The 26707-nt window shown below is 46.8% G+C and overlaps 2 protein-coding genes across 2 annotated transcripts; one reads left to right on the top strand and one right to left on the bottom strand.

Annotated features, from left to right (window-relative positions):
- Positions 1-2781: 2781 nt before the first annotated feature.
- Positions 2782-3386, top strand: LOC131284903 (rhodanese domain-containing protein CG4456-like). Its single transcript, XM_058313762.1, has 3 exons — positions 2782-2908; positions 3085-3244; positions 3332-3386. The coding sequence occupies exons 1-3, from the start codon at positions 2782-2784 to the stop codon at positions 3384-3386; spliced, it is 342 nt and encodes a 113-aa protein (XP_058169745.1).
- An 11535-nt stretch (positions 3387-14921) lies between these two features.
- On the bottom strand, positions 14922-17628 carry LOC131288442 (uncharacterized). The gene has a single exon (XM_058317574.1). The coding sequence runs from the start codon at positions 17493-17495 to the stop codon at positions 14922-14924; it is 2574 nt and encodes an 857-aa protein (XP_058173557.1). The 5' UTR covers positions 17496-17628.
- Between the last annotated feature and the right edge of the window lie 9079 nt (positions 17629-26707).

The raw sequence follows: 26707 nt of genomic DNA on the forward strand, positions 1-26707 counted from the left end.
GCGTTCGGTTCGTTGGTCGATGCGAAAGGCAAAGCCTGACGACGGCGATGGAGACGCCTGGTGGCTCGTGATTCCGCATTCCGCTGCAAACCCCTGTCTTCCCTGTTTTAATGGATGAATAATCAATTGCATTCGGGCAGACGCAGCCACCGAACGTCGAAACGTCGTTCATTGTTGCCTGCAGCGCTTCGTCGAGGTTGTGCAGTTGGTTCGTCGCGTGACAAGGGCAGGAAGCGGATGCAGGCAAAGGAACAGACAGGGTTAGCGGGGTAAAATTTAAGATTGGAGAAAAAAGGCCAGAGAAAAGTAGGGTTGCAAAGCAAACAGAAAAGCCAAGGAAACTGCTAGCGGCTTCGTCCATCCTGCCATTGATTGAGTTTCCACGAAAGGCCCTGAGTAGTCCCATTGTCCAATGATTAGGGCGAAGATGATGATGATGATGATGATGATGATGTTGATGGCAATGGCGGTGATGGGACAAACATACCTTTCGAGCGCTTTTGAGCACAAGTTCAAGTGCAGCTGAAGCTCGGGGAAGACATTAGCAGCCCGATCGGTTACCCACGGCCGCTGTGTGTCCAGTGCATCCGTCCGCTTTTCCGACCTCCTTCCGACGTCCTCGACGCATGGCGTCCTATGTGTACTTATTATTTCTCTCCGGACATCGGGCTGGCCAACGGGCATAGTTCTGATGTTCGTCGTTGATTGATTTAGTCGTGGTGTCCACTGCATCGTCCGGGCAGGCGAGGAAGAGTTTTCTGTGACACGTTGTTGCATTGAGTGCACACAGTGTTGCAGATGATTTATGCTGTGCTCGTACGATGCTTCCTTCTTCCGTCGAAACACGCCTCACCAGTGGGTGTGTATGTGTGTGATGCATTACTGGTTTTTGTGTGGCTTTTCAACCCCATTGCGGCCGGAGGTGCACCGGGCTGTTAAACTGGTACCGGATCGATGGGAAATTGAATTCTGTTGTTGGGTTATTGGTTAAATATGCAACGGACATCGTACGGTTTCCATTGGGACAGCGTTCGCTTACAAATGGGGTTTTACATTCGATGTGGGATTCATCTTGTGGTGCTTTGGTAGCTTATTTATGGTTTAATATTAGCTGGAAGTGAAGTATATGTTTCTCATCACATCTACGCCCGAGAAAATAAATGATAGTTTGTAGTAATTTATTTTGAATTGGTTAATTTGATAAAATGGGATACTATGAGTGCTCATGTGCTAATTACACAAGAAATATCTCGAATACCATGAGTGCTCGTGTGCTAATTACACAAGAAATATCTCAAACGAGTTGAAACTACACGACCTATTGAGTCATAGAACGAAATATGCTGATAATATAATGCTTATATAATTAATTTATGGGGTTACGAACATAAATATCTGTATACTTTTCATCAGTCCTTCAATGAACTAAATTGCATCACAGCAATTGCATCATGTTTCAGTTCATCGCTGTAGTTAGAATCCATTCAAATACCTTTCAGAGGGGTAACGGGGAGGAAATTAAAGAGAAATCTATTTGTGCCTCGGAAATATCAGGTTGGAGCTTCAACACTGGGAGATTTGTGAGAGATTAATAATTCTGCGGGACCATTTGCTATTTGTTGGAAATGTAATGCTCATTCTTTCGAGGTCCCTTTCAATGTTTTTAGATGTGTTTTATTTTATCATCTTTTGTATCTAGTTTTCACTTTGACTTTCAGAGCATACACCAGTTTTAAATGAATTCATTAATTAAGGATTCTTTTAACCTGTTATCAGAGAGACAAAAACGAAGCAAGTCAGTACCAAAACGTTCTTGAAAACATGAAGATTATTGTTGCTTTCAGACATATTTCTTTGATTTTAATCTGACCCTCGTGAAAGAAACTGAAGTAACAAGTACATTTCTTGAAATTCTGAACATTCGTTTTTATCTCATTTTTAATCAGGTCGCACACTGTTACTCATATCAATGAAAATGGTGTGAAAATCATAACATCAAAAAAAAGGAAACAGTATTGAAATATCTATTTATGCACAACTGGAAACAAGCTTCGATGACCGAAGGGGGTGTAATCAAACAGCTACCGATGCCATCAGGAACCTTACGATGGTGACAATGAAGGTACTCCATCTGGACACTCTTTTTCATATCTAACTATCATGTTTCAGTAATTAAAAAAATTGAAAAGAACGTTTCTTTAGCACGTTGGAGATGAAAAGCTTTTGCTTTGGTTGTTTATTGCCGGTATACATGAAATATATATATATATTTATTGCTGTTTATCATGCCAAGTATTTAGTGTGGAGAATTATCTTTTCGATTTTAACGAGTAATTGAGACATACAAAACACTTCCAATACAGTTTCAAAATAGGGTTTAGGTATGTATTTTTGAACTAATTGAACAGAAATCAACTTCTATATAGGGTATAGTGTAACCATCAGCTTATCGGTGATCGCTATGAAAATATTAATCTTCTAACCGCTTGTGGTTATAACACGCTATTTTAGGGTGAAATCAATCATCAAACGATTTTGTAGCGTGGAAACGCACTGAATAATCAAATCAATGTAATCACGCACTGTCTGGCATATGTTTCTTGTTTCTTGTCTACCAGAGAGTTATCTTATCAGGTGATGCTGATAAAACGCTAGCTGTTGAATACCCGATAGCCTATGTGACGAACCAATTTAACGAGAAACTGTCGTCATTCAGTTTAGTTCGCCAAATCCGTTGCCTGGTTTCTGGTTGCTTCATTGGCAGGAGTAAACAGACGCACCATGTCTGACGCAACGTACGAGGAAGTTCTAGATCTTCCCAATCATCCCGAGCAGCTGTTGATCGATGTACGAAATCCGGACGAAATTGCGGCCACCGGCAAGATTCCAACGAGTGTGAATATTCCATGTGAGTTGTTCGGTTCCCTCGGTTGTATCATCAATAATATCGTGAAGAGTGTTTCATTGTCAAAAACCAAAAGACATCGATTTGTGGAATAAATGTTTCAGAAACAAATCCATCGGAATAATGAATCATGATTTCCTCAGACATCTTATTTTCGCGTTGATCCCTCATACTTACAGTCACTCAACTGGAGGAAACGCTCAAGCTGGCCGATGGCCCATTTATGGATAAACTCGGACGCCCCAAACCGACGCTGGCGGCGGACATTATTTTCCACTGCGGCAAGGGTGGTCGGGCACAAAAAGCAACCGACTTAGCACTCGCATTAGGGTATCAGAAGTAAGTTCAACACAAATATCAAACGGTTTGCAGAAGCTACTTTCTTTGTCCTTTCCTGCTCGACTAATGGATTGTGGTTAATTCTAGTGCACGAACGTACAAGGGATCGTACCAGGAGTGGGCCTCAAAACAAAGCACCTAAGGGCAGGACAACCTAGGAAATGGCTATGAATCCTTCATGAAGGGCAACATGTAAGTCTTTGCGTAGACAGCAGGAGGTACTCGGTTTTTATTAAACCGAAATAGAGAGATTCAATTGTAAAAATGAATCGCAGGGAGGATTTTTCTACACTTTTGCAAGCATTTATGTTAGTTAACATAGCAATATTTTGTTATATCCGATTGTCTACAGTGCAGTTACAGTTTCTTGGTTCTACGTGTAGTTTCAGTGTGTTAAACTAGCGAAAATGTATACAAGCTTCAACAAAAATTTTTCAGCGTTTGTAATCAATCATCAGATGGTTTGCCATCAAATTAATATGTTTTCCATTGCGCAAGAATATCCCAACAATACTTGACACAGTACTTGATCATGTTTGAGTTTCTTTTATTTCCGCTGCACACAGTGTTCATTTAATAATGTATACTCCTTCGTTTGATTAATTGCATCCTTGATGTGGGCGTACTCGAACTCTCTGAAATAGTTTTCTCGTTGACCAAACTTTTTCGATCGATCCGATCATTCCGTCGCCGGCAACAGAACCACGCAGTAAGCATGCCCCGTACGCAATCGGTAAAGAAAAGCACACGATACACATTATTAACATTGGCATTGATTGATTTCTGGCCGGCAAGGTTGGCGTTTTTGTTCTCCACTTAAGGAAAGATACTTTCCACTCAGGGTCCGACAGATATTTCATGTCGATGCCGTGCAACGAAAGGGGCAGAATATTATTACACCATCACCCACGCCTCGTGGAAAACGTTGAGCTGTTTTTGAGATTCACCAACGACCGGGTCGAAAGTGTTTTGTTTTCCTTCGCCGTAGAACTAGTGCTGATCGGTGCTTAACCGTGGCACGCCGTGGAGCACCTTCATTAATTTCGAAGAAGCACGCAAAGTGCACGGCGTGAACCACAAACCTTCAGCTGCGAAAGCCCTCGGCAACGGACTTTACACGAACAGGGCAGCGAACCCTAATATTTCTTGCGCCAGCATCGAGCGGGTTTCCGTGCGTGAGCGTTCCGCGCGAACACAGCAAGATATTCGGCATGAATAGAATAACATATCATCCAACATTTTGTATGCTTCCCTGGCTAGACGGGATGACCGGTGGTGCTGCATCAAAGTGTGTGTGTGAGAGAGAAAGAGATAAAGACAGATTTTCCCGCAAGAACACCTTTGTTAAGGTATCATCTATTTATGCCCTCCTGCGTCCTGTTGGCAAAGAAAAGCCGAGAAAAGTACCTGCCCAGGCCAGGCTAAGCACCGCACCGTGTGAGGGCTTGTTTTGGATTTTGGAAAATTCCTGACTTTTCCACCACCGGCACCCCACGCACCATCGGAATCGAGGCTTACCACAACTCGCACGCGCGCGCACCAGATGAACGAGAGGAGAACATGTATGTTGCCAGCCGTGTACAACACTTGGCTTTCCCACTATCAAACGGAATCTTAACTTCGAGCCGGGCACAAGTTTCCTTGACCGAGAAGCATCGCAAAAGCGCACGAATCCCAGCCGGAGGGCATAAAAGCGGCAGCACCTTTTGCATTTTGCGGCGAAACTGTCATTTCAACGCGAGGAAGGAAAGGCCTTGGCTGCGGTGGGAAATGAAGTTGCAAAGAGGTAGCGCACATAACTACGACCCACGCACGTGAAACACGCTCCCGGCGTTCTGGTGGTGTTTATGGGAGAGTGGGAACATGGTCGGAAAATTCCTGTCCCAGGTTGGGCAGCTTCTTTTGTACATCTGTTGCTTTGATTGGCGTTTTTCCTCACGTTGGAGATTGTGTTGTCTACACCAGGGGAGGGAAAAGTCCGCGTTCAGTTGGATTTATTAAGAACTTGTCATGAAAAAAAACAACGCCCAATTCCTTTCTCAGCTCATGTCCGTTCGTGTCCGCCTTCTCAACCTTTTCCCTCTTCACTTGGTTGGTTCTCGCGAACATTTCCCCAAATCGCCATGATGGCCGCAAATGAGTTCTCCGCCTGTTCTGCATTCATTTCTTTTCCATCGCGTTACCAATGTTTAATTTAATTCAAATTTTACCCTCATTTATGGCCGTTTAGGCACACAGCTTTCGTTTCGAAACGGTGGACACTGCGGAGACATCCTACAAAAAACCGCGCAAGGACACAGCTGTTGGGGCTTGGGAGTACTTTTAATGGTTTTTTCTCGTTCTCGTGGTGTGGTTTGGCATGTTGTCGTGTTTGTTTTTTTATTTACTTGATCCTCCAGGGGGTTTGCTCCGTGCGGTAGGTAGGAGAAGAGCAAGGAAGCCGGGGAGCTGAGCAGTAAAAATAACAAGCGACACGGTATGAGCGCGAAAAACAAAGAAGAAACGTATCCACCCTCCGGCAGATGACAAATGGAACACAAAGAGGGTTTCAGCGCAACAGTCGAGAAATTCTATGGTTGGTTTTGTGGTGGGCGCTGGCGGTTTTTGTGGTTATGTAGAGGCCGATGTAGTTTGTTCTTAAATGAGCGAATCCATTAGAATTTTTTGGGCATGCTAAGCTTTTAAACAAAGGAATGCAGCTGAGTAAAGTCGCAAAGTAAATAAAATTATATGATTGAATGTCATAAAATGTTCGGTAACACTTGCTTGAGAGTGTCCAGTGTGTGCATCTTGTGAAGATATTCTTAATAGAGTTACCTAAAGTTTATAATAAACATAAAACATATGCAAGATAGAAGGGACGAATATTTATTGAATACCGCTAATACCACAACATGGGTAAGCTTCAGAATCGGGGCACGAGGACGTAACACTATGGACATTTTTTGTTGTTTTATAGACTGTGGTTATCTTTACAGCACATATTTCAAACAAGTATGCGATATGAGTAATGTCATCAAAATTCGATTATTACTAGGTGAACGAACCTTAATGCATTTTAACCAGTTCAACTTGATTGACTTCACCTTTTCGCCTTTTTAAACAGATCGTTTGGATGCATTATCTACAAAATAAATTAAACAAAAAGTTAATCGGTACGTTTATTTATAAATGCTCTACTAATCGGCATATCTGGGGATTGTGTGGTTGGCATAGGTGGAGCGTTGTTTCTATGCACTGAATTCTATTTGAAATTATCCATAGCACAGATAATTTTAGCATAAAGTATGATAGCGTGATAATAATATTGGCGGCCCCATCAGGCAAGTCAAATTTTAACGTGATTTTGCTGTCGGCTTAATTTTGCTTAGATAAGCTGACTGTTGATCAATAATCAGTATATCTGTTGATAGAAATCAAAAAGGAAGTCTTTTATCTTTTTTTTCATCATTGTAAACGGTTTGGTGATGCAAAACGAATTATCTTCAAAGCAATTTTGAACGATAACGGCTCTTTGACGCAACTGCTACTGATACAGTGAACTCTGAACTGACGGTTTGGACGATCTAGACCAGGGGTCGGCAAAGACCGGCACACCAACTGATTTTATCCAACTCGCAAGAACATTTTAGATCAACGTACAAACAAAACATATCTGAATTCTTTCTAAAAATCCAGCGGCAAAATAACATATTCTTTGTATCTCCAATAATTACATCAAAGAAAATATTTTTCGATACCATTACGAAATAATATATGGTTCGCAATACTCAGAACTTCTTCATGCTGAGTTACTTTAATAACTAAGAACGAGCAAGAGAAAAAATTATACGTATGCATAATTTGGTCAAATGATTAACGTGAAATATAATTCAAGAAATTGATTGAAACTACAACAAACGAATAATAAGGTAAAAATGTACTTAATGCCACTAAAATGAGTATCAACATTTACGATAAAAAGTACAGCTGAAAATATTTTAAATTACGTTGATGTTACTTTTCGGAGAAGAAAATTGATGCTCCATACTGAAACGGTTTAATATTACATTCAAAACAATAAAACATCGTGTAAGATATCTATTTAAGTATCTAAGGTATCGGCCGACCCCTGATCTAGGGAAAAGGATTCCCTTGCAACCGGTTGTGGTTGTCCGACTACCCTTTCGGTTGATATATTTTTTATCTATCTATTTTTTATGTCTGTTAGCACTGACCTAGCGACAGAATCGGTAGATGAAAAGAACGTTATCACGCTGACGGATTATTTATCTTCGATGGCTTACATTGGTCAATGTTCACGGACATTGTTACCTGGTGAGTACAAACGATATGTAGCAGGTGGTAGAAAATGTATGTGACATTTAAAGATGTCATTTTGTTTCAGTCATGTTAGTTTGAGCAAAAAACCATGATTGGCTGATACTCAAGAATTTAGTGAGGCTCTTTTTTATCACAGCGCTGTTTGGATCAACATTCCTGAAAGCTTGACATTTTACTGAATTTTCATTTACATTCAAATATGATCAGTATTAGCCAGTCTGGACGATGTGTCATGCGGCCGTCAAATCAAAGGAAAACTTCAATTGCATCAATCCCCCACACTAGAGGAATTGCAATGAATCATGATGTTTATAGAGGGTTGTTTATTCCAGCTGGTTGATAACAAAAGGCGTTGGCAATGAATAATTCTTCAGAAAATGGGTTGGGTAGTGAAGTCAGTTTGAGTCACAGCTCAACAAGGTAAGCCTGAGAATCTCCCCTCAAATTTAATGTGAAGAAATTCAAGTACAAACGGCTTTCGTTAAAGTGGATGAGTCTGGTTTGATTGATAATCGATTTAAATAAAAACTGGTCACAAATTGCCACAACAGTTGCCCCCGTTATGCGAAACGTTTCATGCTTCGTGCCTTTCAACACATTTAAATCTGAGTGTGATGAAGCGTGTTTGAAGCGCAAAAGTGGAAATCATATTATTGCGTGCACCTTTCGGAGCAATTTCCACTTATCAGATGAAGTGCACTTACTAAAAAAAAAGAACAACGTCCCTATCAACTTACCCCTTCGCCTTTCGATATATCCCCATTTTCTTTCAATCGTTTGCGAGAATGGGAAAACACGTCAAAATGTAATTAGCACTTTTCACCTTTTGTTTCATTTTTATTATTTCTATTAATGGTGTGTTGTATTGTTTATTCTTGTGTGTTTTTGTTTTGTTTTTGTTTGATTTCATTCTTCAACATTCGAGCATAAAACTACTCAACATTTCGATCTTCTTTTGCTTTTCGGTTTGCACTCCAATCGTTCTTCCTGCGTACGGCTTACCGGGTCGCGTTTAACATGTTATTATTTTTCTCTAAACATTCATATAGGTTGCCTTAAATGTCTACGTTCTAGGTTTGAGTGTAGTAACAGTTAATGTCACGGGATGATGCCTTTGTGTGTAGGTTAGTTGGCTTTGCATTTGATACTCGTGGTCGGTAAGATTTATCTAAATATAAATAATTAAAAAAAATAAACAAACCCAAAGTTTAACTTAACGCATGTGTTCACGATCATAAAGAATTATCTTCCTACACTTGATTACTCTTTGTTTGTTGGTTTGTTGTGTTACTTCAGACGTTCACTTCTAGCATGGTGCTTCGGTGTACATGAACCGATTGGCCGCTTCGATAACGGTTAAGCCTTATAGGGATAATACACTATCATAAAACCCTCGACATCATGCTCAGACACTATCGTTCAACATCGCTTCCTGCACACGAACCACTCGATGCGTTTGCTACCTCAGCTTGTTTCATCTTGTACGCTCGCTTTTCTCTCTCGCCAGCGTTGCGCGTGTTGCAATCGAAATGCATCATTTACAAACGTACGTAGTGCGATTAATTACGACAATGCACAGATTGAGATTCCTTTAAGCAGCGTCTCGCGTTCGCCTTGTCATCGGTGTCGCGCGAGAACATGTTCTTCGGCCACGGCGTAACAGTGTATCGAACGCTTGCGCCTGTGGTCGTGGCGAACTAGTTCGGTGCGATTTACTTTCCCTTTTCCAACACCCCACCATTCACCTCTCGTGGGCCCTCACAGTGTCCTCCAAAGGGGGCCCCATCGGGGGTTCTTGCAGTGTTTGTGCAAGCAAATATACTTGCCATCCTGCAGCTCGGCTGGTACGGTCCAGTAATGCCCTTCATGCCGATGCAGTTGGCAAAGAAGCAAAACAAGGCGATAGCGGGTGTAGAGGGGGAAAGGGTATGGATGGAATAACAAACAAAAAACCCCACACGACGAGGCGGGACTGTAAAAAACCAGTTCGATTTGCCCGAACAATGCAGCAGAAGCGCGAAGTTGTTGCATTCGCGCTTGTCCACGAGCCGTGGTTGGTTTGGATGCATATGATACCACAATGCTACTGCACTTGTTCTGGATCGATTGGCATCGGTGTTGGTAGAAGAAGAAGAAGAAGAATAAGCGCACCATGTTCTTGACCAAATGTTGGTTCACCTTTGTTTCCATTTCTCTGTTTCAAAACATAGCTCAGAGACGACTCATTCTTCAGTTGACGGACGATGCACTAGTTGCTGCGGTCGGTACTGATTGCAATATTTTCGAAAATATGTTTGTCTTTTGTTTTTGTAGTAACTTTGGTAAGCAACAATGATTTAATTCTTCTATAACAACGATCTAGCCGATCAAAACGAGTTCTGAATTGCATGCATTTGGTCTGGTTGCGCCTGTTCTTCCTGCTTCAACAAAGAAAATGATCTTTCATTGAGTAAACGAATCTTTCTTATCGTACTCCCCTCAACACCTGATAAATCGCCTTGAGTGGATTTAATATGACCGGTATGTGCTTACTTATTAAGCGAGCCTTACAAACATCTAGCTTATGGCACAAGATCTTGCTCGAATGAATCGTTGTTCGTTCCTCCTGGTTTGATTTGTAAATTTTCTCCGTTGCTTGCAAACATTTTGGGTTTTTGTATCTTTTTTATTTTGTTGCTCAGTTATCTAACATGAAACATTAAGTGTGATGGCTCAGGTCCAGCTCGATTTGCTACAAATTTTGCTTTGTTTGTTGTCTCGATTATGAAATTGGTTCTTTTTCTCCCCCGAGCGATGCTCCGTGCCCCCGAATGGTAATCATTTTAATGCGTTTTAATGCCTCGGGAGCTGTGCGATAGGTTTTGGGAAAAGAAATGCTTTGAATATCAGCTTCGTAAGCTTCGTTTAGAGTATAGTCCTACCGTTGCTGTGCGATTGAGACGATGGCATTATGCCATGGTAGCTGTTTGGACAGCATTGTTAGTTCCTCCATCTAGGTGATGATACATTTTCTACATTGTGTATAGTTACTGTACACGGGCAGCGGCCTACAGGACATAGTAGAAGCTTTTTTTTATAGGGCTCTAACCATTTCCAAGCACCGAAATTCTTTTAGAGTGGCTTAGGCTTTATGTTTTGTTTGATTTTATCTTTTGATTTCCTCGTTCCTTACGCTATATAGTACCGTGTTCAGGTTAGAAACTTATGTGTCGTTACACAGCTACATCTAGAAAAATAAATCCTTCCCTTTCGTGTTGCACTCTCCTTAACACTAGCTTGGACACATGATGCACTAATGTCGTTTCATCGCACCGAACCGATTCCATCGTAGTTGGACACATAATTGTCTCTTGGTGAAACAGCAGGGAAGAGGCCACACACTAACACACAGTTTGGTAACGGGAAAGATTGCGAAGGCCTAGTTAACCACATTTATTTTATTGTGCACGTGCTGGCATAAACTTTACCGGCGCCGCTAGACAACAAAACCTCGAGAAGCACCATTATGATTAATTGATCTTGATTTACCCATCGTTTGGCTAGCTCTTTCCTTAATCCCTCAGTTTAGTCAGCTACAAATGTTTTTTGTAGGTCGGTTGCGCTTGCAGCTAGGATAGATAGTACGCGTTGAATTAGTTTCTTTTTGTTTTGTTTGTAATGTTCATGTTCGGTGTCACATGTTTAAAGCATTATTACCAGTCAGTTCAGGAAATAAAAACATCTTTTAAAAATATACACATCTATACATCCGCTAGGGCATGGTTTGCACTTTGTTAGCGTACTAGTTTTACATCGTTTCAGCGATCAGCTCTATAGAGTAGCGGTGCCGTTTTGTGGTTTTTGTCTCTTTGTTAATATTCTAATTTAGCTCATGCTCATGTTTCTTTAAACGATTCCCGAGCTGTCTTCTTTTCGAACCATCGGCTACATTCGGCGGAGACAAAGGTGGGCGGTTTTTGATTATTTAGTGGTATTCGGTGGGAAGAGATCGGTTTGTGATTTTTAACAGTGAATAATAACACAATAAACTTAAAAATTACAATTTTGTTCTGAAAAATAACCAAAGATAAAATAAGCTTGTCATGAAAAAGCTCGTATACTCATGACTTTTTCAGAAGAAAACTTTTCAAAAATGTTCTTGAAAGTAACTGATTGATTAATTTTAAGGCTTAGAAAATATGAAACGAAAAAGTTAGAGTCTTTCATCCTGAACTATCACCTCGCACTCCAAACTACGTCAGCAACTTTCGACCGGCTCGTAGAAGAAGCGCATTAGTGGCTATTAACGAACCACCCGCGGTCGACACCGACGTTATAATAAATGTGTCATATCAAAGCTCTTCCAGATGTCACTCTCTAAAGCTCTTCCGATTGCGTACTCGTACGTAAAAGGCTCCAGCGTGGATTTCACCACCAACGTCTTGTCTTCGGCGATCGATAATCGATTCGACGCCCGATCGAAAGCAAGGTGTTATTTTTCTCCGAACGGAAATAAACTTTGTAGGTGGTGTTTGGGGGGTCGAAACGAGAAAAGATACCGGCTTTCTTCTCTTCCGCGTACGTTACGTGCCGGATGGGGGTCGGAGGGCATCGAAAATCGCAGGACAATAAGGTTATCTTCCTCGACGGTGGCGGGTGGGGGAAAGTTAGAGAATGAACTAACCTGTCACTAGTAATCACGATACTGTAACACGCTTGAGCAACCCAGAGTGGCCCCCGGGACGGTGTTGACGTAGGAAAAACGGTGCATCTGCCCACGAAAATCTTCGTTGTTTTCGTGTCAGAGCGAATGATCGTTTGAATCGATCGAGAAAGGTTTTTTGTAAAAGAGATAAATTAAGGGAAACATATTAAATTTTGTGTTACAATATTTTTATCTGATAATAAACAAACTTTAATTTTAAATTTCCAAAAATACTAAGGATTTCAATGAAAGTCAATTTTTCTAAATTTGGCATGCGTTCCAATTACTTTCTATTGAAAAAATAAATCTACCAACACATCAACCAGATTAGCCAAATGAAAACCTCCCCGTCCAGTGCATTCAAGAATGGGCTCCCTCATCAGATTCACATGTCCACCGTCGGAAAATCATGGCCAAACCGCCACCCTATGCTAGTGGGTGGCTATCTAAATTTAGAAACCCCAATCAAAAAGCATTCATCAGCCGAGACCCTGTCGTTCTTTGTTTCCCGGTGGTCGGATTGACTTTGGGCGCCGACCAAAGGATCCACCAGGTGGGCGGGCGAGGCTCGTGTCCCACCAAAGTTTCGCCATAATGGAACCAAATTACTTCGTCCCACTTTAGTTCCGTTTAATTACGCTCGACAGCGAGTGGCATATAAATGGGCGTTAAAGGATTTCCTTTCCCAGCGCCATTGTGGTAAATGGAGTGTAAGGATCAAAGAGGAAGAAAAACCACAAATGGAAGGTTGGGCAATCAGGAATTTGTTCTGTTCCATGTGGGGGGTTTGATACCAAACTAAGATTAGTTTAAGAATTCCTAGAATTCAGAAAAATCGCTACATTAATGAACACAGCATTGCGTTCCGTCGGCTTTTAAAGTGTTTCTTTCCTACTTTGTGCCTTCGCACTGAAACACTACTGTGTGCCGGTGATTGCGCCATATTTTCCAACATTTATGTGCCTCCCCCCACTGCTTGCGACCGGCAACGTGTGTGCGGCTGGACAAGGTCTTACGCCGGCTAGAAAAAGTTCGCACCGCACCGAAACTCCACGGAGAACTTAACGTGTCCCCATCGGCCCGGTATGGGGCCCGCCGGTCAAAGTTCTACCTTTAATCCACACGTGCGCCGCGATGTGATAGAACACATGGACCACGGTGGCGACCGGTTGTTTGATGGATTCAAATGTTTTTCCGTCACCGCTCCGCGCCCGCCACCAGCCGGGGCGCGGTGCGTTTCAACGTGAGAATGTTCCTTCCCGGTGTGGAAGTGTGTAATTTCCAAGTTTTACGAAGCCCCACCTCCATTACCGGCACGAGGTGCCGGTGTGGCCTCCGCTGGTGGACCACCTGGACGCACTATAGTGTGCGCCGGGAAAACATATAATCGTACGGTGTGCTATTTTTACGCCGGGCCGATTAGGAGGCGACCACGTTCTCGAACACCAGGAGCCTAACTTAATGCAGCGTCGCGAGGGATGCCTCGTGTTGATTCGACTTTGTTTTGTGTAGTTGTAGTTCGTCCATGCCATGATTCTGCCAGGGCTACCGGAAAATGGTAAACCCAAGATCGATTCAAAAACAGGTCGGGGAAAAGCTAATTTCTGTTCCGCCATTGTTGTGACAGTTGGTTTGAAAAGTGTTTACAAACATATTTGCAGACTTGTGGGAGATCTTTGCAAAAATCTCTTAAACGAAATAAGTAATTAAAATTTTTGGATCACTGTAACTGTTATACAGTGTTAAGTCATGGGATATGGACCCTGTTGGTCGCCATGATTGGTGTGATGGTCTTCCTTACGCCTCAATTGCTTGCTCTGTTGATGAAACATACCAAATTTGCAGTTTTACCCCATTTTGGTGGCTGCTCGTAAGAGATAAACAATGTTCCAGCCAACTGTCAAAAATATTTCCACTGTTTTTCGGCTCGTTACATTATAGGCTGCGACCTCTTTTTTCTTTGAGCTTGGGTGAACCTTCTTTGTGGCTACCAAAAGCGGGTGGCGATAAAAATCAAGGTAGACATTGATGCCTCATTTTCGAAAAAACATGTTTTTGCATTTTCTGAAGGACGCTCAGGTGTTGCAAAAATCCTTTTAGTTTTTTTTCCAGCAAATTCGAGGTCCCCCACATGAAGGGTGCATCGAAAAACAAGGTCGAGAAAATTGGCTCAATTACTGTCCTACATGGTAGATGTGTTTATAATGCCAACCTCCCCCCAGTTCCTCCCTAGCCGGGTCACTAATCGCTACCGACATCAACAGTTGATGGTGCCAACGGAAACCAGACCACTCGTTTCGATGCGGAAGACGTGAAGGAGAGTGAAAGAGAGAGAGAGAGAGAGAGAGAGAGAGAGAGAGAGAGCGAGAGAAAATGAAAAACAAAATCACATGTTCAGTTTTTAAAACAAAATGGTGTTCTGTATTTGGCAAATAAATAAAATGAGTGCGATGCGTGTGCCGTTTGTGTGTGAGTGTGAATTACGGTGGAAAAATGTGCATCCTATCACGGTCGCACCCTTTGTCTCCGCCGATGTGCCCTCCAGGTTTTGGCACCCTTGCAGTTACGACGAAGGAAAACCTAAATACACCCTGCTTAAACGCTATTTCCCTATCTTCCCTGCCCACTTGCCAACTTTTCCTGCCCCTAGATTAGCGTCTCCCATTATAGCTATACCTCCGTCTGCTCGTCGTTGCTGGTGCAGGAGTTGGAGGCAAAGTTGCAGCCCCACTTACGCGAACTATCACAGACCCGTTTCAGTATCGATTTCTTCTGTAGGCAGAGACTATTGAGCTCATCGGAAGGATAGCGCTCGAACTCGACTATGTACCCGTTCGCAACGGCCACGGCCGCCGCGTGATTTGGCGTTAGGTACTTGCACGAACTATTGCTGCGCGCCAGACCGGCGGGGCCGGCGATGCGCACCTTGTGCGATTTGTGTGCGACCTCGGAGACCACCTCGTCGAGCCCGCTGTCGACGGCGGCGGCGAGTCCTTCGCTGCCGGCGGCCCCGGCCAGGGTGATGTTTGCCTCGTAGTTGCCCTGCTGCTGCTGCTGCCCCTGCCCCGCGCCCTGTCCCTGGTTGGGATGGTTGTTGAAGTGCGTGTTGCTGCTGGTCAGCTTCTGCAGCCGCTCGTTCGTCTTCTTGTCGATGCCGAGCAGCCGCTTGACGCCCCGCCGGACGCGCTTGTTGCGGTAGGCGAAGATGAACGGCGAGCTGAGGTTGGCGATCACCACGGTGAAGATCGCCAGCAGCGCCTGGTCGGACACGATGATCAGGTCGACGTGGCCCTGCATCAGCACCAGAATGCCGTACGGTAGGTACGACACCAGGAACATGATGATCACCAGGATGCTGATGCGCGCGGCACGCGACTCCTCCCGGTACTTGAACAGCGACGACGCGTTCGACAGCCGGTGCCGGATCGACGTCATGTAGCTGAGTGCCTTCGGTGGCACGTGGACGGCCGGCAGCGATAGAATGTGATGGTTCCCGAGGCTCTCGAACTCACCCGCGCTGTACTTCTGGAAGTTCGGCGTCGAGTGCACTTGCCGTAGGCCGACCGCCGGCACTTCCGGCTGTTGCTCGTGGAAGCTGACGAGCCGGCCGGCGCTATGGTTCCGCCGTACGCGGCCCAATCCGGAACCCTGCCTGGAGGGAGTACCCTGCAGACTGACCGTGCCCTCCGCTGGACCTACCGTCGGGATGGGTCCACTGACAGTGCCCTCTGGTGGCAGTGCCATCAAAATACTGTTGTGGTTACGATCGTGCTTGAGCGGGGACTTGAGCACGCTTGGAGGCAGCGGGGGTGGAACCGTGCTGCTCGGGGTGGCAATCTGTACGACCTGCGCCCGATCGGGTCGGTCCGGTTCGTGGTGTGCGTGCGACGGCTTGTGCGTTGGCGTAGTTCCAGGAGTTGGCTGGAGCAGCGGCTTCAGACACGAGTCCCTATGGTGATGATGGTGATGGTGCGGAATACTGCTGATCGTGATCGTCTCGTCCTCGTAGTGAATCTGCTTGTCGATCTTCATCGTCAGACCTTCGCCCTCGGCCGCCGCCAGCTTCTCGCACGACTTCTCGGGGATACTCGGCATCGGCTGCACCTTTTGCTGCTGCTGCTCCTGCTGCTCGATGGCCGCGTGCTTCTGAGCCGAGGCGAGATTCAGAGCACTCTGCAACAGCGGAGACGATCCGTTCTGGCGCATCCGCTGGCCGCTCTCACGCGCCTCCGAAAAGATGCGCCAGTACATGGCACAGACGAGCGCAAACGGGACCAGTATCACGATCACAAAGTACGCGTACGAGAAGATCGTGTTGTACAGATCCTCCGAGATGTTTAGATGGTGGATGAAACCCTCGCCGATGGCCGCCGACGCGCCACCGCTCTGGTTGTGCGCCCAATGACTAGATTCGATGGCGGCCACCTCCTCCGCCGTCAGCCGGTTCTTGAACAGCGTCACGTTCTTCTGGTCGCCCCGGAACCCGGACGCGATGCCGAACGCGATCCCCAGCACCCAGGTGGCGATGATGAAGCCCCACGCCTTCAGCTCGGAGATCCGCGAGTGGTACCGGAGCGGGTCGGTGATGGCGCACCAGGTATCGCCGACGACCAGCAGCACCGAGAGCGCGCCCAGAGCCACCACCAGGTCGAGGCCCCAGCAGCGGATCTTGGTCAGCGTGAGCTCGGCATGGAGTGCGTCCCCATGGCCGCCGCCGACGGGGCTCGTTTGGATGAAGGGCGTCTCTTCGCTGTCACCCTCGCCCGAAGCTCCCACCGGTCGCTCACTATCACAATTACTTCCTCCCGCACCCTCCATGGTGCCGTTCTTGATACACCGCACCGCGGCCCGAGTCCGGTTCACCGCGACCGTGACCGTGGACGATGGAACCGGGTCCTCCGGGGTACCGGCGCGCTGGAACAACACCGTCGTGCCGTCGGACACGGCATCGACGTAGTACACGGCCGTTGGCGCCGCAGTCTCCTGACCTTCCGCCCATCGTGCGGTCGAGGTCGGGATCGCCGGCGAACCGCCGACGCTGGTGGCCTTCGAGGTGAACGCATTCAGCAGCAGCGACGGCCCGAGGATGATGCAGCAGACGAGATTCACTATCAGCAGGTTGATCACGAACCGGTTGGCGGTGGTGCGCAGACTTGGCGTCACCCAGAACGCGCCCAGCGCCAGTATGTTCACACCGATCGAGCTGAGCAGCAGGCCACCGACCAGACAGTCTATGGCTAACATTGTGCACCGTCGTTTTCACTTCCGGGGACTTGCACGCGTTGCGGGACGGCGACACTGGCACGGTTCCGGCTCAACAACATCTTGGTGCGCTGGTCACATCGGGCGTGTGGCTCGATGACGGTTCCGTGCACTGACGTGGTGTACCCCTGGCTTTCTTTCCCTCACAGCACCCTGCGTCCTGTGACCAAAAAGTGGAGTGCAAACGCGACTTTCTACTACTTCACCGACCAGTGTTGGCACTTCAGGGGCACCGGAGTTTCACTTGTGTCTGCTGGAATGTTACCCTCCCCAGGTCAAACGAAGCCGAAGGGATGCTGAGGACTCAAGAATTTTCACTTAAAAATTCACTTCGACACTTTTCCCGTTTCCTTCCCAATTGAATTCTTTCACCGTTTCCTTCGATTCGAACGTGCTGGTTACGGTTTCTTTGGTACGTCGTCAACTCACGCTCAACTGGCCCAGGTTTTGCACTTATTTCTTTTTTACTCAACGTGCACTTGATACTTTTAATTCACGCACTTTCTTTCCCTTTGCTGTCTTTTCGCGATGCGGGAAAGGACTACCGGAGAAACCTTTTGTTGCAAGTGATTATTTCTTCGCTATTTCTTTGATTGGCTACTAAATGGTTGTGGATCACAAAACTGTTTGGCTATTCCCTGTTGTTTTTCTTTGCACGTATTTTATATTTTCCTCGCAAATCACATCATCTAACGCAAACCTACGGATCGCTAACGACGAACAGAATGGACAACCGGTGTTGCAAGCGCCGAGAGGGTGATATAATTTATTCTCGATGGCCCTCGAAAAAGCCGATGGCATTCCCACGTTCGCTGCACAACGGCCACACTGCTCCGCCGACGTTGTTGCCGTGAAAATCGCTTGAACGGTTTGCGCCTCCCAGAGTAACGGTCGGTGAATATTTATCCAACCCCTGGGGGTGGGAACTTTTCGTTTTTACAAATCGCTTTTTCGCGTGGAAAATTCACAAGACCGACTACCGACTCTCGGTCTGCGGTCGGTCGGCTTCTTCTGGCTGCGGTATTTGGGAGTAGGCCGCACACGTACGTTCCGTTCTGTATGCTTGTGTGTTGTTTTTTTTATTTTATTTCAGTTTTTAAATTTTTCTGGTCGATGCACACTTCACGCGATTTATTGGACACGGGTTGACATTCCCAGCGCCGCACCGAATTCGTCCGCGAGTTCACTTCACTTCCGCTTGCTTGACGCTCCAATGCACACCGCTAAACACACACACACACACTCACGGCTGCTGTTATTATTATGATTGTTATTGAGCTAGTGGGGACGGCCCCAAAAAAGTGTCAGCGATCGTCAAACGCGTTCCGCGACGGTTCTCCCGATAAGTTACGCTACCCTGGTGTACGCGCCGCGTTCCGACTTCCGAAACGCGCAAACGTGCGTGGCAGGAATCCTATTTGCGAACCGTCCAACGTGTACCGTACGACTGACGGGCTTCGGTCGAGTGCAGGCAAATTTTGTCTGACTTGCCCCAAAGGCCCCCGCGCGCTGGCTCCGTCCGCCCGAACGACCCACCAGACCGGTGTCTCGCAGCCGTACGCAGCGTACGTAGCGTTACGCCTCAACAACACAACTGACTCGGCAGCGAGCGTTGTATGCGTATCTTTCCCCGTGTCTCTCCGTGGAGGTCCACCACCGCGAGCTCGCGCGTTCTTCTTCTGTGATCTCGCAGCGGAGCGTCACCGAGCGTTACGCCGACGGTGCTGGCAGCACTGGCCGGGCGTTACTTCGGGCCCGAATGCGCACGGGATGCGCGTGTTCTCGCGGTTCGTGGAACCCGACTGCCGTCCGAGCAGCGCCGGTCGGGTGGCTGAGCGCGTGTGTGTTGGTGTGGCCGTCGCCGTTCGGGTTCTTCTTGAGCGGCTCCCCACCGCAGCGTCCCCAGCTCACCGTCGGACTGGTTGCCGTTCTGGTGGATACGTCCACGCGATACCCTGCGCCGTCGTCGATGTCGCACACAGCATGCGGCGCACCTGTACCAACAACCTTCTAGCGAACGGCGGCTCCTCCTCCCTTCCGCACACCGTTTTAAACACTCTCCCTCCCCCCTCTCTAAGACCCTTCTTTGGTTTTAGCGTCTCTCGTGGCTCGACGGAACGCGGGCTCTTCGGCGTGTCGTTGAGCTTCAGGTTTTCCGCATTCGGTCAGTGTGCAGCAAATTGATTGACTCCTGCCTTGCGTCCCCCTCCCACCCTCCACCCCGGTGGTTCGTGGTTTTTGTGGCCGGCCGGTTCCCGGTTCGTGATTTTTTTTCCCTCTCTTCTCTGTCTCTCTCTCTCTCTCTCCCCCCTCGGTCTGTGTTCGTATTCGCGTGTTTCGCCGACGAGCTTGTTAGGCGTTTGGTGCGCGTCTCGCGTTACATTTGACCAATTTCAAGATTGTTCCGCTTTTATTCTCAATATTTTATGTATCTGCCGTTTTGCCTGTGCCCCCTACAACTTTTTCGGTGTATAAGTTTGGCCGCTGCGGGGTTGGGTTTCATTATCATTGGCGCCCGGTCGCGAGGACGGTCGTTCGCGTCGCACGGGTCTTCGTGGGGCGATTCCGTTGACCTTGTCTATTTTTAACACGCACGATGGGAAACTTTGAGGGATTTTTTGTCGTTCCTTTCGCTCCACTTGTTGGTCAATTGATATTCAATTGCATTCCCCTACATGCGTGCCGGTTCCTCCGGTCGGGCAGGCCCGGGCTGGTCTGTAAAGGGAAAAGATAAATGGAGAGATATATGGATTAATATGCAATTAAATATAACAAAAATGCGAGCGGATTACAACATAACAAGCAAATATGCTCCTTTGGGAGCTTCCCCATAATCCTAATTCCCGTTGTGAACCGTTTCTGATGTCGGCTCTTAATCCATTTTTGTCGGTTCTTGTTAAACAGAACACCCACTGCGACATGTACAGCTCAAAATTGTGTTGGGGCACCGAAAAAGTTTTTCGACCATGTCCAGCATGATGTCCCCCGAACAGCTCTCCCGAGCATCCATGTTCATCCTAGTGGCGCTCTGCCGACCAAATTCGGCGACCTATTGATTATTCATCAACTGACCCACCGTGTGTGCTACTGAGGCGCTTCCGTCGCCATCCCGGGGCGGCTTAGTTGGAAAATAAACCGGAGCGGAAAACACAGCAAACCGTTCGAGGCCACCAGGGGGACACTGCCACCGGGTGGAGAGAAATGGTCATCTTTTACTGCCAATAACACACCCTCTCGAGACAACGCTTCCACCAACTGCCGGGCAGGAATCGGTGTCCATCGTGTACGGTGTCGTTATTTATGTATGTTGTTTCGGACCCCTCCCACCCCCCATGGATGGTGGGTGGCTTTAAGATGGGTTTTACCGCCATCCGAACTCCCATAACCGCCCGCTCAACACGGTCCGAGGATAGATTCTAATGTGGATCTCTTCTTCAAGCCAGCCAAAGGTGACTCAAGCACGCGGTGACTCCACGCGCGGATAGGACAGACTTTTGACACCGATTACGCTCGCTGCACGTTGTTAGGGGGTGGCGATTGACACCTTGTTAAAGTTTCGCCCGGCGAATCTGAGAGCATTATGTGCTTAGGGGATAGAACAATGATTCGGTTGTTAGTGGAAATCGATAATGTCTCGCGAGCGCAAGAAAAGAGAATAGTTTCGCAACGCGGTGTTACATCGAGCAGTTACTGTGACGTAATAGTGAAACTTTACCATGCAAAAGCATGAATTTTTGTTTAGAAAAATGACTTCTTGTTCTCAGTCTCATAACTCAATCAGAGACTTTTAGTTTTGTGCTTGTTTTGTAGGAGATTTCAAGACATATATCTCAATTGTTTGTGGTAATCAAAATCTCAAACAAAAAACTCCAACATTTTCGGATTTTCGAAGAATTGACATCAAAAACATTTTATCTACACAATCTAATTTTTATCTTCAATTAATATTGCATAAACATACAATGGAAAGATCATCCAACCATTTTTCCACACTTAATCTGAATCTTACCATGTAATACTCTTTATGTTGCTAAATGATTTCAAACACATTCAAGTGTAATGAAGACACTGTAATCTCTACACTGTTGTCACTTCTGTCACTGCGGCAAGTTGTTGTTATATTCGCCTTGTGCAACGCATACTTCTATTGAGCAGCGATAAATAAAAGTATAATGTTGTATCTGTCACTCGTGTGCAACTACTGAGAAACATAAAGCTCAGATCCCGGAGAGATCCTTCCTGTCTCCGGTCCGTCCGCGCCTTGGACCGCGTCTAGTAAGGATTTGGAATTATAGCAGTTGCGTGATGTTTTCGTTAAAACATAGCCCACAATGTCTTCCAAGAAAGAGCAGCAAACCGAACGACCAGCAGAAGGACGATGAGAAAGTAAAATATTTTATGTACCAGACTAGAACGGGCCGACTGGCTCATTAAATATACATGCGCGCTCCTTTTTGGCGCTCCGGACAGTGGCAGGAAAAAAAGGGCCATCAGCCTCCGAGTCCGAGTGCTCCGTGCCCACCGGGGTAAACCCATCCGGATTGTGTGGCCATTCTCCTTCGTTCGTTATCTGCTTTCCCCGCGTCCGCATTCCTTCCCACCTGGCAGCTCCTTTCGTTTCTTCGTATCCGTGCACTTCGTCCTGATTAACAATGCGGGGATGCTGGAGCTGATCCGGTTGAAGTGCTGTCCCGCTGTTGGATTCGGGTCCGGCGACCGGTTCGTTGTTGTCGGTATGGTTGTGCCTTTTTTCCGTCCAGTTAACGCTAAGCAAACAATGACAAAATGAGTGCACGTGGACTACAACGAAGGGCATGGAAAGTTGCAATTAGTTGGACGAGGGAACTCCCGGGGTATCTTGGGAAAAGTTGGAGCATCCTTGGCATCGAGGGTAGAGTGCAAACTTGTACCGGCCCAACCTGTAGCGCGACTACCACCAAGCAGCACAGTACGCACCGCCAAGGGATTGCGTGCACAGAGTCCGGGACAATCTTCCCCATGGCCGGTCAGATAAAGTCGGCACTAAGATAAACAGAATCGGCCGGAACAAAAGGGCCCCGTCATGCATATTAGCTGCCGAGCGAGTGGTCCGGTAATCTACCCGACTTAGCCGAACCCGTCTTTGGCAGAAGCCGGAGCGGCTTTAACGGCACTCCCGGCACGTCCCATCTTGGGCAAACATTTGACTTAACGGTCTTCCGATGGTGGTGCCGGGGTGACGGGGTAAACTACTAAACGGTACCCCCTCGTTTGCACATTCCCTCGGTTGGAAGTTGGACGAAGCAGTGCCATAAACAGAGCGCTGACTCACGCAAGGTGCGTGCGGACTTACCGGACCCTCGGAGGCCACGCAAAACCGGTTGAAAGTTGCTGAATAATAGCTCCCACCGCGGGGCGACTCCTTCCTCGAAACAGTGTGAGCAACTTGCCGGGTCGAAAGTCATGTCCTAAGATTGCGACTACCGAGTGAGCAGGGAATCCCAGGCGCTCGTTACTATGGCGAATCAAAATCTCACAAACAGCTGACCGTACCGGAGTAGCAGCTCATCAACAACATTCTCATCATCATCATCATCGTGGCCAGGAAAGTTCGACACGGTTCACCACCGGTCGAAAAATCTGACGAAATCGAGGCACGATGTTGTGTGTGCATACCGCGGCACGGATGTCCGTGGAGAACACACAGCACGAACCGAGACAGGGACGTTGAAATCCAGTTCCATCCGCCCTCCATCGCCCGCTGACCCCGAAAGAGGTCAGTCCGTTGCTAGGGACGGCAAATGCGAGGGAGGAGGGGGGGGGGTCTGCAAACCGTTCGCGGCCGTTGCGCTTCTTGAGGCTTTGTGTTTTAGGGTGTGACCCAAGGGGGGCGGGCGGTGGGTGGTGGTCGGGCTGGTGCAGAAAGCGAAAGCTAAACAAAGACACAACCCACACACGCGAGCACGCGGTCTGCTACTGATAACGGGGGGAGGGCCGTGAAATCGCGGAATCGAAAGCGAGCTCCCGTTCGGGGTTTCGATTCGACCACGTGATTTCGGGATTAGAGCTAATTAATTGCGCCTTTTTGAGCGGGTATAGTGCCTCCTAAATCACCTTCGCTAATGCCTGATACAGTTTAGGGGATCAATAATTTCATCGCCGAGTAGGCGATTGGGCAGTGATTGACGTTTTTGATACTTAACCGATCTAAAACCAAAAAAGGGAGACTTGCCATCGATAGGAAGTCCTCCGTACTATGCTTATCGTCTGGCGCAAATCCACCAGTCACCGATTCACCGATTATAAGGCTCGTCACTACAGTGATTTGTCCCCGAGCTGCAGTTTGTTTGTTCACAGGAACAGCAAGTCGATGGTGGGTGTTGAGAAATGGTAATTAAGGTCCAACTTTGACAGAAGTTTACAGGAAGCTCGCAAGCGAGTCCGTTGTTGCAATTAGAAAGACGCTGCGCGTTTTCGTCCCCGTAAGTGATGGTTCTTTGTGTCAGCTGTAATCCCACCCCGTGGCGGGTCTGTTGACGGATGTCGTTTATTTCCCGTTTTGTATTGCCATCTGCATAAATAACATCGCTTCGCTGAGAAGTCAAGCCTTTCGCCAACGGTGTTTACACAACCATTCGTTCGTTGTTACAATGTTCCGAACACTGGGCAAGAGGCGATTGTTCTAGGTTGTAGGGTGACTAGGTATCAAACAGTCGCCGAGAAGGGAGAGCATTATTAATTACCCCCTGGGAGGCAAGGAAGCAACCGCTCTAGGCTATATTTTGCCAGCCGCACTGGCGCTAACTATTAAGTGGCGGATAAAGGATATATCCTCTAATCTAAAGCCCGGTCGGATTCCGTAGGCTAATAAAATAGAATTAAGCGCGAAATAATTCAACCGTTTATTACTTCCGAACGCTGGTCAGATCGTTACGTTCCAGGTTCGATGGTGGAGTGTTCGCCTTGCGTACTACGATTTTCCAGTGCATTCTACGCACTGGCCCGTTTTCCGGAGTCAACTGTCCCGGGTCAGGTTTCGGGTCCAACGGTTTATTACATTGTTGTCGCTGCGACGGGGGCGCGTGATTAATGGCACCCGCGGGCCCAAGATGCCGCCCATGAATCACAAGCCGCCTGGCGTTACCCATCCTCGGGCTTATGCTGCTGCTGTATATAACGCTGGGAAGTTTACTTGATTGAGTTGCGCGTCGCGTTCCATCGTCCGGATGGTCGTATGCGGAAGGTTTACATCGGCCTTTGTACCGGCGGCCCGGGCAGTATGGTTTCGATTTTTAAAGTCGCATATTGGGGTTTTTGGGATGAGACATTCTGATGTTTACTTCCAGTCTGCTAGCCTGCCTCGTGCGATCATGCATAATCACATGTTTACCGGAAAGCGCCCGGTGGGCATGTTTGTGGGATGCGTGTTCTTCAGCAGCCAAAGATCGCCAGAGCATATGTTAGCGACCGTTCTTATCTCGCGACGAAAGATGAACTGTGGACTTTGAGGCGTCTATTGAGAGCCCAGTTCTATCCCTCGTGGGAACAATATTGACGTCCGGTTGGAAACCCAGCATGATTCGGTAAAACCACACCCCACAAATTCTCTTTTCGGTGCCGACGCGTGCCTTATCAATTCATCACTTTGTCTTAGAATTTCAAGATGGTTTTCCATCTACCAATGGTTCGCTGATTATCGTCTCAGCGTGCCGAATAATAATTACAGTGCGGAACCACTTATTTACAGAAGGCTTTGTACGGATGGAGACGGGTCGAAGCTGCGTAACATTGATTTTTTGCCGGAATTACGTGACTAGCACAATGTTCATGCCGTTCAAAGGCGTGCTAAAGTGAAGGAAATAAATAACCCAAATTTCTCAGCAAAGTGTCAATTGATGTATTTATGGGCCCGATGATTAACAGCTGGATGATAATAGAAATTGAACCGGGTGAACTTCGGCTAAACGGTGGTTAGATGTAAACATGGGTTCAAGATAAGACCTTCTCCTCCTCGGGACGGGTTACATGCTACGCATATCTCTTTCCGTGGTTGTGGTTTTTACATCGTCACTCATTTCATCCCTCTCCCTCCCTCCTACCCCGTTTCAGCCGCGTTAGGTTAACGCGTTGATTCTGATCTACGCCTCTCGGTTTGTAAAAAGAGCTGCGCGGTAAATGGCGGGAGTAATCGTACCGGAAGCCACCGTGTGCAAATTATAGTGATCCCCCATCTTGATCTCGCGGTTTCGATCACCCATAATCAGCTGCGCGGTGGCAAAAGTGAGAGGTGATCGTCGGGTGTGCTATGGTTACGAAATACGATATTAACCCGACTTGCTCCATTCACGACCCGTGCGGTGGTGGAATGTTGTGGCAGGAAAAAAAAGTTGCGGTATTTTATGAATGGTTCACTGGAGAACGGTTTCGCTTGTTTCGGTTTCTAATGCGAATAAACAAATCAATTTTAAATTTTCCATCCAAACGGTGTACCCTTTTCAACACCTTCGTTATTATAGTGTTTAAGGGTTTGATGAAATTCCGTTTTCTTTTCCCCAACAAACAATTTGTGTAATGCAACTAAACAGCTACAATTTGATTCCAACAAAGGTTTCCCTTTTCGCAATCCCGTGTCCCACGGGTGCATAACAATTCCGTGTCCGGTTGTATCGATTTGCTGGTCAGCAGTTGGAATCCAAACGCCCGCATTTCTGCCCTCCCGTTCATTCGAAGCACGTACGGCTGGCACGGTGTAGTGTTTGAAAAGAAAACACGGGGGAAACTTTTGATTGAAAATCCCCGTTGCGGGCCGGAAGCGTCGAGTGTTCGGAAGTGCGGAACCAACGTGCGTCCCAGACGACCCAACCGACCGGGATGGTGAGTTGAAATGGGCTGCGAATACGGTCGAACCCTCATGAACTGGTTTGATGGACACATAAGTTCTGCGTTAATGTGTCGTGTGGGTGATTTTGATAGCGTTGTTAAAGCTGATGTGATTCCGTTTCTGGACTCTGTTATTAACCGGCTAACATTATGCGGATTGTCGAAAGCAGCATTTTAAAGTCATTTGTAAAAGTGGAGTTGAAAGCTAGATACTATATAATGTGACTTAGTTTTTTTACACGTTGATTGCCCTCAACGTCATAATCATTTTTGATAGTCAACTGTCATTAGTTCAAAAAAGTTTTTGTCCCATAAATGAATTAAAGTGCAACATA

The sequence above is a fragment of the Anopheles ziemanni genome, chromosome 3, assembly GCF_943734765.1.
Source record: "Anopheles ziemanni chromosome 3, idAnoZiCoDA_A2_x.2, whole genome shotgun sequence".
NCBI classification, from domain to species: Eukaryota; Metazoa; Arthropoda; class Insecta; order Diptera; family Culicidae; genus Anopheles; species Anopheles ziemanni.